At 45.3% G+C, this 12,140-nt stretch overlaps 7 protein-coding genes across 7 annotated transcripts; 5 read left to right on the top strand and 2 right to left on the bottom strand.

Annotated features, from left to right (window-relative positions):
- Window positions 1–373: 373 nt before the first annotated feature.
- MET6 (5-methyltetrahydropteroyltriglutamate-homocysteine S-methyltransferase) lies at window positions 374–2,677 on the top strand (the record flags this gene model as incomplete). Its single annotated transcript, XM_018364688.1, has 1 exon — window positions 374–2,677. One exon carries the CDS (start codon window positions 374–376, stop codon window positions 2,675–2,677), a length of 2,304 nt encoding a protein of 767 aa, XP_018222760.1.
- Window positions 2,678–3,106: 429 nt separating this feature from the next.
- On the bottom strand, window positions 3,107–4,630 carry TRP2 (anthranilate synthase TRP2; the record flags this gene model as incomplete). The annotated part of the gene is made up of 1 exon (XM_018364687.1): window positions 3,107–4,630. The coding sequence occupies one exon, from the start codon at window positions 4,628–4,630 to the stop codon at window positions 3,107–3,109; it is 1,524 nt and encodes a 507-aa protein (XP_018222759.1).
- Window positions 4,631–5,235: 605 nt separating this feature from the next.
- On the top strand, window positions 5,236–6,612 carry PTC2 (type 2C protein phosphatase PTC2; the record flags this gene model as incomplete). Its single annotated transcript, XM_018364686.1, has 1 exon — window positions 5,236–6,612. The coding sequence occupies one exon, from the start codon at window positions 5,236–5,238 to the stop codon at window positions 6,610–6,612; it is 1,377 nt and encodes a 458-aa protein (XP_018222758.1).
- Window positions 6,613–6,748: 136 nt separating this feature from the next.
- Window positions 6,749–7,237, top strand: DI49_1494 (uncharacterized protein; the record flags this gene model as incomplete). The annotated part of the gene is made up of 1 exon (XM_018364685.1): window positions 6,749–7,237. One exon carries the CDS (start codon window positions 6,749–6,751, stop codon window positions 7,235–7,237), a length of 489 nt encoding a protein of 162 aa, XP_018222757.1.
- A 197-nt stretch (window positions 7,238–7,434) lies between these two features.
- On the top strand, window positions 7,435–9,378 carry DOT6 (Dot6p; the record flags this gene model as incomplete). The annotated part of the gene is made up of 1 exon (XM_018364684.1): window positions 7,435–9,378. The coding sequence occupies one exon, from the start codon at window positions 7,435–7,437 to the stop codon at window positions 9,376–9,378; it is 1,944 nt and encodes a 647-aa protein (XP_018222756.1).
- Window positions 9,379–9,727: 349 nt separating this feature from the next.
- SBH1 (Arf family guanine nucleotide exchange factor SBH1) lies at window positions 9,728–9,976 on the top strand (the record flags this gene model as incomplete). Its single annotated transcript, XM_018364683.1, has 1 exon — window positions 9,728–9,976. The coding sequence occupies one exon, from the start codon at window positions 9,728–9,730 to the stop codon at window positions 9,974–9,976; it is 249 nt and encodes an 82-aa protein (XP_018222755.1).
- A 301-nt stretch (window positions 9,977–10,277) lies between these two features.
- Window positions 10,278–12,005, bottom strand: AIM10 (putative proline--tRNA ligase AIM10; the record flags this gene model as incomplete). Its single annotated transcript, XM_018364682.1, has 1 exon — window positions 10,278–12,005. One exon carries the CDS (start codon window positions 12,003–12,005, stop codon window positions 10,278–10,280), a length of 1,728 nt encoding a protein of 575 aa, XP_018222754.1.
- Between the last annotated feature and the right edge of the window lie 135 nt (window positions 12,006–12,140).

Genomic DNA, 12,140 nt, shown 5'->3' with positions numbered 1-12,140 from the left:
TTTCGCTAGAGTCATCTCAGTCATAGCAGCTTTTTCACTCTCTCGGCCGGTCACAATTGTTAAAACTGTGGTAGTCATACATAGCTCGTTCTGCTCAACCCGGAACTGTGAATGTGAATATGCAAGCAACCGCGGTTGATGCAGTAATTCAAGGGAAGCTAACTAGCTGTCTTGCTGAGTGAAAAAAAAAAGGAAAGAAAAAAACTCTATATAAGTATTGGATATTTCGTTTTCAATCTTGATAGTTTTCTTTTTTGTATTGTAGTTTCTCTTTATAAGTTCTTTTGTTATTGTAATATAGCAAGCATCTAAGAGCATTGACAACACTCTAAGTACTAACACACCAAAAATAAAATCAATTCATATATCAAAAATGGTTCAATCTGCTGTCTTAGGGTTCCCAAGAATCGGTCCAAACAGAGAATTAAAGAAGGCCACTGAAGGTTACTGGAACGGTAAGATTACCGTCGATGAATTATTCAAGGTCGGTAAGGATTTGAGAAGTCAAAACTGGAAGTTGCAAAAGGAAGCTGGTGTCGACATCATCCCATCCAATGACTTCTCATTCTACGACCAAGTCTTGGATTTGTCTTTGTTGTTCAATGTCATCCCAGACCGTTACACTAAATACGATTTGTCTCCAATTGACACTTTATTCGCCATGGGTAGAGGTTTACAAAGAAAGGCCACCGAAACCGAAAAGGCTGTCGATGTCACCGCTTTGGAAATGGTTAAGTGGTTTGACTCCAACTACCACTACGTCAGACCAACTTTCTCTAAGACCACTCAATTCAAATTGAACGGTCAAAAGCCAGTCGACGAATATTTGGAAGCTAAGGAATTGGGTATTCAAACCAGACCTGTTCTATTGGGTCCAGTTTCTTACTTGTTCTTAGGTAAGGCTGACAAGGACTCTTTGGACCTGGAACCATTATCTCTACTAGAACAATTGTTGCCTCTATACGCTGAAGTTCTATCCAAATTAGCTGCTGCTGGTGCCACTGAAGTTCAAATTGACGAACCTGTCTTAGTCTTGGACTTGCCTGCTACCGCTCAAGCCGCCATCAAGAAGGCTTACACCTACTTTGGTAAGCAAAGCAATCTACCAAAGATCACTTTGGCTACTTACTTCGGTACCGTTGTTCCAAACTTAGACGTTATCAAGGGCTTGCCAGTCTCTGCTCTACACGTCGACTTTGTCAGAGCTCCTCAACAATTCGATGATGTCGTTGCCGCTATTGGTGACAAGCAAACATTGTCTGTTGGTATTGTCGATGGTAGAAACATCTGGAAGAACGACTTTAAGAAGTCTTCTGCTTTCGTTAACAAGGCCATCGAGAAGTTGGGTGCCGACAGAGTTGTTGTTGCCACTTCTTCCTCTTTGTTGCACACTCCAGTCGATTTGACTAACGAAACCAAATTGGACGCTGAAATTAAGGGCTTCTTCTCTTTTGCCACCCAAAAGTTGGATGAAGTTGTTGTCATTACCAAGAATGTTTCTGGTCAAAATGTTGCTGCCGCTCTAGAAGCTAATGCCAAGTCTGTCGAATCTAGAGGTAAATCCAAGTTGATCCACGACTCTTCTGTCAAAGCCAGAGTTGCCTCTATCGACCAAAAGATGTCTACCAGAGCTTCTCCATTCGAACAAAGATTGCCTGAACAAAAGAAAATCTTCAACTTGCCATTGTTCCCAACTACCACTATTGGTTCTTTCCCACAAACCAAGGACATTAGAATTAACAGAAACAAATTCAACAAGGGTACCATCACTGCTGAAGAATACGAAAAGTTCATCAACTCTGAAATTGAAACCGTCATCAGATTCCAAGAAGAAATTGGTCTAGATGTCTTGGTCCACGGTGAACCTGAAAGAAACGATATGGTTCAATACTTTGGTGAACAAATCAACGGTTACGCCTTCACTGTTAACGGTTGGGTTCAATCTTACGGTTCCAGATACGTTAGACCACCTATCATTGTTGGTGACTTATCTAGACCAAAGGCTATGTCTGTCAAGGAATCTGTCTACGCCCAATCCATCACTTCCAAGCCAGTCAAAGGTATGTTAACTGGTCCAATCACCTGTTTGAGATGGTCTTTCCCAAGAGACGATGTCGACCAAAGAACCCAAGCCATGCAATTGGCTTTGGCTTTGAGAGATGAAGTCAACGATTTGGAAGCTGCTGGCATTAAGGTCATTCAAGTTGATGAACCAGCTTTGAGAGAAGGTTTGCCATTGAGAGAAGGTGCTGAAAGATCCGCTTACTACAGCTGGGCTGCCGAAGCTTTCAGAGTTGCCACTTCTGGTGTTGCTAACAAGACTCAAATTCACTCCCATTTCTGTTACTCTGACTTGGATCCAAACCATATCAAGGCTTTGGATGCTGACGTTGTTTCCATCGAATTCTCCAAGAAGGACGATGCCAACTACATTGCTGAATTCAAGAACTATCCAAACCATATCGGTTTAGGTTTGTTTGATATCCATTCTCCAAGAGTTCCATCAAAGGACGAATTCATTACCAAGATTTCTGCCATCTTGAAAACTTATCCTGCTGAAAAATTCTGGGTTAACCCAGATTGTGGTTTGAAGACTAGAGGCTGGGAAGAAACTAGATTGTCTTTGACTCATATGGTTGAAGCCGCTCAATACTTCCGTGAACAATACAAGAATTAAGGTTTTTAAAAGGGAAACAAAATAATGATTTTTTTTGTACTTTTTATTTTTCATTCTGGGATTCAACATCGGTGATTTAATTTTTTGTGTTCACTTTTAAAAGTTTATTTGGGTAATTTTTTTCATATTAATTACAAGGCCATAACTCTTGCATTTTTATTTTTTATATTATAGTTTATATATACATACTGTATCATTTACAACGCATTCAACATTCGTTTTCTAAACAGCTTCATTTTCTTTTCTTCACCTAAATTCAACCAAGCACTGTAGCGCATAAAGGGACATGTTCATTCTGAATTGTGGAAAAATAATAAATTTTTGTTTCTAGCTTGATATATGGCATTATATCGTACATTTTGTAGGCTATCTAAACTAAAAGAAAAGGAAGGAAAGAAGGAAAAGATGGTTGTAAACTCTTGCTTTATTTCAAACGGTCCCCACGGTATCCGCCCACATTTCTTCAGCTTGAACAATGGTACTATGATTAGCCATCATCTTGTTCATAGTTTCTACATACTCATCGTATTCATCGGAGTCATAAACAATACCACCACCAGCTTGCAGGTAGGCAATGCCATCCTTATAAACCATGGTCCGTAGAGCAATACAGTTGTCCATTGTTTTACCGTCATATGACCAGTGGCCGACGGCACCTGCATACACACCGCGTCTTTCGCCTTCCAGTTCAGCAATCAATTCCATAGCTCTGACCTTTGGAGCACCACTGACCGTCCCGGCGGGGAAGATCGATCTGAATGCATCGAATCTTGTCTTTTCGGGGCGCAAAGTACCGCTCACTTGAGAAACCAAATGTTGAACATGAGAGAATTTTTGTACGGTTAACAACTTATCGACGCTTGTTGTTAATGGATCACAAATTCTGTTGATATCGTTTCTTGCTAAATCGACTAACATGACATGCTCAGCACGATCCTTTAGCGAGCCACGCAACTGGTCGGCTAAAGCATCATCCTTTTCCGTGGTAGCACCACGCTTAACAGTACCAGCGATTGGGTGCGTGATCACTTTATTCTTAGAATCCGACTTGCATAATAGTTCTGGAGACGCACCAATGATTTGGAAGTCCAGACAGTCGATGTAGAACAGGTAAGGCGAAGGGTTCACGGTACGCAGATGCCTGTAAATATTGAAAGGATGTAACGAAGTAGGCCTTGCCACCCTTTGGGATGGAACACCTTGGATTATATCTCCCTTTTTGATATGCTCCTTCAAAGTGGAGACATGGCTTTCGTAACCTTCTTGACCCACGTTAGATTCGAAAGTTTGATTCAACTTGATTGGAGGCTGTTCTGGGTATGGTATTGGGGAAGAGTCGTCTGTTAGTTTGGATATAACGTCGGTGATTATTTCCACTGCATTTTTATAACCTTGTTCTAGCGAAGTCTCGTTAGTGTTAATGTTGTGGATGATTTGAAATCTTTGGAAAACGTTGTCAAAGGCGATAATGGTATCACAGAGCATTAGATATGCCTCTGGGAGTTTCAAAACGTCCTTCAAAGGTCTTCTAGTCTTTGGCTCGAAATAACGAACACAATCGTAAGAGATGTAACCGATAGCACCACCACTTAGTTTGGGTAAACCGGGGATGTTTTCTGCCACTTTAAACGAAGAGATCTCCTCTTCCAAGATCTCCAAAGGATCGGTTTCCAAGCCTTCAGTGGGGCCTGTTTTGATGATTTTGCGTGGGGAAATACCGATGAAAGAATAACGGTCCAATTCATTGCTAGTCTTGGCACTTTCCAATAGGAACGATTCCCTTCTGTTGGGATTGTTCAGTTGCGCCAGCTTCAGATATGCCACGTGAGGAGTCAGGTCCAACGATGGCAAGTACGCATACACCGGGTACATATTTATGGAAACATCGTCATTTTCCAGTTGCAATTGCTTCAGCGAGTCAATATCCGGTTGGATTTTGATATGGGTAGCCATTTCTTTTTTTACTTTCTCTTCCCGTCCACTCAGTACAGCAGTGCTAGTTACCAATTGTAAGCTTTATCTGAATGACAGTCAGTCGGTCCCTTTGTATACACTATATCTGCCGGCCCCTAGTCACTTCAATGCATGGAGATGTCATAGTGTTTCGATGAGTGAAAAACTCGTAATGAGTCAGCACATCACTGCGCACGGGATGATCTTGTTTAAACATTTTTTTTTTCTCTCTCTCTCTCTCTCTCTCTTTCCCAGGATGAAAAAGAAAGATCGTGATGATAAGTGAAGGGGGGGTGGAAAGCAAGACTTGTAACCATTTCGGCTTCCAAGAGGTCAAATAGAAACTGCGCAATATAGCACCGAGTATATAGATCTTTTTTATTTGTTCTTCAAACCCAATTAAAAATAATAAAAAAACACCGTGTGGCAAATACTTCAACAAGTTCTGTTATCAAAGGACAATTAGTGTATATTAGTTGTTGTAACATTTTCTTTCTTTTTCTTCTCATTGATTAATAAGCATTCGCTCGAAGCCAAAAAAAGCTTCTGACTGTTTTCTTCTAACTCCGGCCCTTCCCCTTTGTTTGTAGAGTATAAAGAACCTAATGGGACAAATACTATCCAACCCTGTAATCGATAAAGAGAACCACTCCGGCGCGGACTCGCTGACCGCGTTCGGGCTATGTGCAATGCAAGGATGGCGGATGTCGATGGAGGACTCGCACATTCTAGAGCCCAATGTCATGACGAAGTCGGACAAGGACCACATTGCGCTTTACGGTATATTCGACGGCCACGGTGGCGCGAAGGTGGCAGAGTACTGTGGCAACAGGATAATGGACATCCTACTGGAGCAGAAGTCGTTTCAAAAGGGAGACCTGCCAAGGGCTCTGATTGACACTTTCCTACACACAGACGTGAAGCTGTTGCAGGACCCGATCATGAAAAACGACCACAGCGGATGTACGGCCACGTCCATGTTGGTATCGAAGTCGCAGAATCTGCTGGTGTGCGCCAATTCCGGTGACAGCAGAACTGTGCTGGCCATAGACGGCAACGCCAAGGCCCTCTCGTACGACCACAAGCCCACGTTAGCAAGCGAAAAGTCGCGTATCGTGGCGGCAGACGGGTTCGTGGAAATGGATAGAGTGAACGGCAATCTGGCGCTGTCCCGCGCCATCGGCGACTTCGAGTTCAAATCCAACACCAGGTTGGGCCCCGAAGAACAGATAGTCACGTGCGTGCCCGACATCATCGAGCACACCCTGGACTACGACAGAGACGAGTTCGTGATCCTGGCCTGCGACGGTATCTGGGACTGTTTGACCTCCCAAGACTGTGTGGACCTGGTCCATCTCGGCTTGCAAGAGGGAATGACCCTCAACGAAATATCCTCCCGCATCATCGACGTATGCTGCTCACCAACCACGGAGGGAACAGGCATCGGCTGCGACAACATGAGCATCGTGGTCGTTGCACTGCTGAAGGACGGCGAAAACCCGGCAACCTGGGCCGATCGTATAAAGGCCAAGCCCCGCCACTCCACCATCCGCTCCTTCGCGGACAAGAGAAGAAGGGTTTTCAGCTACTACGATTTCTCCAAGAGTAATGACGAACAAGTCTTTGCCGTCACCACCAAAAGGCCCCAGGACAAGTTCACCAGGGACCACGAGGCTGCAGTAGCCGCCGTGACTGCCGCGGATGCGGACGCGGACGCGGATGCCATGGAAATCGACGACACAGACGCGGACACAGACGCAGAAAACCTGGACCCTTCAAGCCAGTCTAAGCACACCATCGACCTGGCGTCGCTCGAGGCCCTGCTGGGTGCCACAGGCGGCGTTAAGACAGACGGCGCCGGCAACAAAGTCACTTACACTCTTCCCCCCTCCGCGCTGTCGCAACTGCTTCAATCGATGGGGCAGGATCCTAGCGCCCTGATGGAAGCCGCCAACAACCATGGCGACTCGCAGCCGCAGTGATCTTCGACTCTTCACATATATATGTACCTATATACGAACGAACGAACAGAGACAGAGACAGAGACACAGATAGACAGCTGGCACACGGTGGCGCAGCAGCAGGGTATCCAGATGCAGTTTGCAGCTCCAATACATTATGCGCTTCAGGGGTAGATGCGCAGAAACCGCGCACGCGTCTGCACCGACGCCACAAAAGCGGGCCGGGCCGGGCCGCAGCTGCAGTGCAGTGCACTGCTGTACAGTTCCGCACTGCACTGCACTGCACCCGTCACAGGCCCGGTTGCAGCCCGGCAACAGCCGGGGCTGTTGCCTCCCCCCCTCCTCCGAGTCGCCCCGTGCTACGCTACGCTACGGTCGGCAACACGTGTATTGCCGATGCGGAAAACAGGATGGACGGCACGGGCAGGATCCGCGCGTTGCCTGGCGCATCTGTGCCCATCCTATCTATCTCTCTATCCGTCTATCTACCGCCCGTTTCTATTGTTATCGTCCTAGCACGCACACTCCCTGGTGCTCCACCGCCAATCGACCAGGCAGAGACAGACCAGACGGCAACAGAATACTGCACTGCACTGCACTGCACACAGGACGGAAAGGAAAGATCCCGGCTCGAATCAAAAAATAAAAAAATACAAACACACGTCAGAACGTGTGTTTGTTCTCTTTCCCTCTCTTCTGTACACACTCAAACCCCCCCCGGTATCTTTCTTTTTTTTTTTTCTTCTGTGGTATATTTATCCGTGTTTCGTCCTTTCCGCACTCAGTCTCATCCCATCTCATCGAAAAAGCTACTGTGCACGTCCCGCTCTCCTTCTCTGCTCCATGATGTCCGTCTCAACCAGATTGAACCCTGCCTCCATTCATTTGAGTACCATGAGCCCTCATCCTCAGCTTCACTCGCTCTCCCGCCAGCCACACGCTTCCATGTCCAGCGACGAGGCCCAGGAGTCGTCGCCTTCGCTGCCACCTTCGTCGTCGTCGACTTCGTCGACGACGTCGAAGAACTCGAGCAAGAACCCCTCCTCGTGGGATCCGCAGGACGACCTGCTGCTGCGCCATTTGAAGGAGGTCAAGAAAATGGGCTGGAAAGATATCTCGCAGTACTTCCCCAACAGAACTCCCAACGCGTGCCAGTTCAGATGGAGACGGTTGAAGTCCGGCAACCTGAAGTCGAACAAGACCGCACTGATCGATATCAACACCTACTCGGGCCCGGTCAAGATCACAAACACTGACAGCGTCCCCGACGAGGAAACCGCTGTCGAGGCGCCCGCCAGCGCCTCCGCGACGCCATCCATTCCGATTCCCTCTAGAAAGGCGTCCTTGCCTTCGTTCAGCGCATCGATGTCATTTGCGCACTCTCCGTCGAATATGACCCCTCCCGCAATCGTCCCGAACGCTCCCTCCTCGATACCGTTCGTCCCACCCCAGCTGCCCGTCGCACACCTGCACCACCATCCGCACCACCACCTGCACCACCACCCGAACCATAAGGCTTTGAAACCTCGGTCAAACTCTCATTCGTTCACAAGCTCGTTGAACCAGGACCCCGTGGTCCKCCTCAACGACGAGGAAAAGTACGGGTTCATTCCTAAAGTGTTTGTTAGGTCCAGAAGAAGCTCGTTTGCCTACCCGCAACAGGCCGCCATAACCACCACCCCATCTTCTCCAAATTCCTCCCACGTCTTGAACTCTTCTTTGCTTGGTTCCAAGTCTAGGAAGGACTCGTTTGCCAACTGGTCCAGAAGATCTTCCTTCAACATCTCCAGTAACAACACTTCAAGGCGCTCTTCCATCGTTCTGGCTCCAAATTCAGTGTCGAACGTGTTCAACGCCAACACCAACAACAGCAGCAGCAGCAGCAACACGAACTCCAGAAGGGAGTCCATCATCAAAAAAGAATTTCAACAAAGATTGAACCATCTGAATACCAGCGGCGCCTCTACCCCGAGCAATGGAGCCATTTTCCCCGCCTCTTATACCTTCATGGACCTACCACGTCTTTCGTCCGTTTCATCGTCATCTACCACATTGCCCAAGTTCAAGAGAGGCTCGCTTTCGGGTCATTCTACAAACCCCTCCAAGTCATCATGGTCAAGGGAGGAAGACATCTTACTAGTGGAAAACAAAAAGAGAAATTTGTCCATGATGGAGTTGTCAATTCTTCTTCCACAGAGAACCGAGGTGGAAATCCAATGGAGACTGGGCGTCTTGTCAAACGATGCCGAGGAACTATCTCCCGTACATTCACCCCAGAGAACCCTGGCCAAGAAGATTCGCCCAAGAATGTTCCAAACCGCCTCCACCACGGATAACAACAAAGAAAACGATAATGTGCGCGACGATGACGAAGATGATGTAGATCCCTTGCATCGTTCCAAAGGATCCGCACACAAAACCGCTTTTTCGTCCAGCAGTTCCAATTTGTCCTCCAAGGATGTTTCTCCGGACCCCATTTTTTCACCAGATCCAGCAGATGATTCGTCCAATGCTTCCGACTCCGGATCAAGATTCACAATCACTTCCGAGACGAGCTTTTCGAACACCACCGACCGTGCCACCAGCTCCAAGCACCCACACGACATCACTTTGTTGGACAACTTCCGTTCCGAAGCCATCACTCCAAGACCAAAGCCTTCCTCCACGACTACATCCATCACTACCGAAACCACTTGCAACATGATGAACCATTCCAGCTCTACAACCACCACTACGAATAATAGTCCGCTGCCAAGCATCAATACTATCTTCAAGGATATGCTCTAATGCAACGTCAGCAACTAAAGGGAAAAGTAGATCTTAGCGGGCCTGGTCAACGTTTTTTCTATAGTTTAGCATACAAAAGTATAAAAGTGTTTTTAATCTATTATGATATCTTCTAGGGCTATGAAACCCTTTTTTCAACCCGGCTCCAGAGCCCTGTATTCGGCTGCCAGGGCAACCCTACGCCGTGTTTACCCGGAACTGCATTCTCAAGAAAAAGAAAAAGGAAAGCTCCATGAAAAATCGTGTATTATTTATTCATTACACGGTAGCCTTTAATTAAGGTGAAACCGATCACCACCACACCGCCGCTTCAGAGCCCCACACTACCCGTCTCCTTATACACTCCACAATGTCAAGCCCAACTCCTCCAGGTGGCCAACGTACTTTGCAAAAGAGAAGCCAGGGCAGTTCACAAAAAGTTGCAGCTTCCGCTCAAACTAAGAACACGAAGAGCAACAACTCGATCTTGAAGATTTTTTCCGATGAAGCCACGGGGCTAAGAGTCGATCCTTTAGTAGTGTTATTCCTAGCGGTCGGTTTTATTTTCTCTGTTGTTGCATTGCATGTTATTTCTAAAGTCGCAGGTAAGCTATTCTAGAAGCCTTTCTCTTCAGAAGCGATTATTCTGCTTCCCCTACCCTAATTGAAAAACAAAACAAAACAACGAACAAACATGCGAACAAAGGAATGTGCAAGTTCTCTTTTCTGAACAAATTCTTACCATAGGTAACGTATACGATGCTTAATTTAAGTTTCTATAGAAATTCATATATCTCTCTAATACACGAAATGTTAATCTCGAGTGAACAAGATTCATTTTCATGTCTTTTTCTTTTTTTTTTTTTTTTTTTGGTATATATATATACAAGATGAATGCACTTTGCTCTCCGTCCTACCTCCTACATATCTCTTAGCAGAATGTCGACGACTTCTGCCAAGTGCTCAATCGGGACAACGTGTTTTTCAATTCCGTTTTCATTTTCAGTGCACTTCCAATTCCACTCTTGAGTCTTCTTCTCGAACTCCGTTTTCCATTGATCCCTTTTGCCCCACCTGATGCCACGAACTTCAATTTCCACATTGGGCCAGTTCTTTGGGCCTACGATGACACATAATGGTATGCCCATGGCATGAGATAACTTTATCCTAGCGCCTATCCCCAATTTTTCGTTGAATTGGTCCAGCATATCATTTTGGACATCTATAGAGGAATTATCCAATAATTTGGACCGAATATCTTTTATCCGCTGTAGGTTCTCTTCATTACTGGGCCCGGTACATATAGACACCTTGTATGGTGCTATTATGGCTGGCCATCTAAACCCATTTGCATCACGGCCCAGTTCCGCCACTGATCCAATTAGCCTGCTTACTCCGATGCCGTAGCACCCCATATGAACAAACGTATCATTTTTATTCTCTTTATCTACAAACTTGACGTTCAGTGGCTTCGAATACTTGTTGCCCAGTAAAAATATGTGGCCAACTTCGATGCTTTTGAACGATTGTAGATTTCCGTTTTCACATTTACCACATATTTCATCTGCTTGTGCATCCACTATAGAAACATCATCAATTTGGCCAAAATTATTCTTCAAATATTCCTTCAGTGGGAAATCAGGGAAATTTGATTTGGAGTTCAGTCTACAGTCCATAACTCTCAATATTTTACTGAACATAATGTCTTCATTATCGTTTTGATAAGCTTCCAGAACAAGATCATTTGGCTTGTCCCTTAATGCCAAATCGATATCCTTGTCCATTACGTTTAATGCCAAGTTCCAATTCAATTGCCTGTTTTTTGGATAATAAAAGCATATTAAAGTAGAGTGATCTTTGGTCAAGGCATACTTACAATCGACATCGCCAAGATATTGCCCATCTTTTTCAGGAAATGATTGAGACATATCTAGGGTTGAAATGTCGCCACAATCTTTGCAACTCATCAGAGTGTCTTCACCAGATTCATGAATCAAATGAAATTCTTTACTAAATTCACCACCTATATCACCACTGTCTGCCCATGCACTAACAAAAGGTATCTTCAAATCTTTAAATATTTTATTGTAGGTTTCGTCTAATTCTTGGAAACTGGCAAATGCCTCTTCTTTGGTACTGGCAAATGAATACGCGTCCTTCATTAAAAATTCTCGTCCACGTAAAAGACCACCTCTGGGCCTAATTTCGTCTCTATATTTTCTTGTTATTTGATACACCGTGATAGGCATATCTTTGTAACTAGTAACGTAATTTTTCATCAAATCCGTAATATCTTCTTCACATGTCGCTGTCAAACAATACTGCTTCCCTTTGGAATCCTTAAATTTAAACAGCTCGCTATTAGTCCACCGACCCGTCGTTTGCCATAGTGATTTGGAGGAGACAGCACTCAGCGAAACTTCCACAGCCCCACAGTCGTTGTCCATCCGGTTTCGTATGATACCTGTCAATTTATTTAGTGATCGCAGGCCAAGCGGTAGCCATTGGAAGAGTCCAGCTTGCGAGCGTCTTATAAACCCCAGTGTCTGAAGTAGTTCTTGGGTGGATTCTGATTTAAGGGTATTATTCGAGAGAGACTTTGGGTGGAATATATGACATGATCGAGATAATACACGATACTTCAACATAGTTTTGTGGAAAAGGGCAACCTTTATAAATGCGGTGGTCAATTCTTGTATTGTGAATATTCTTGGTCTTTTTTGGTATTCCTGTGTTCATGTTTAAATCTCATTTTTATGCCTTTGTAGATTAGCGCTGTGTTT

Source organism: Saccharomyces eubayanus, chromosome V (assembly GCF_001298625.1).
Source record: "Saccharomyces eubayanus strain FM1318 chromosome V, whole genome shotgun sequence".
Lineage (NCBI taxonomy): Eukaryota > Fungi > Ascomycota > Saccharomycetes > Saccharomycetales > Saccharomycetaceae > Saccharomyces > Saccharomyces eubayanus.
Note: the sequence above shows the minus strand (reverse complement) of the source record. Positions and strands in the feature narration are given on the sequence as shown.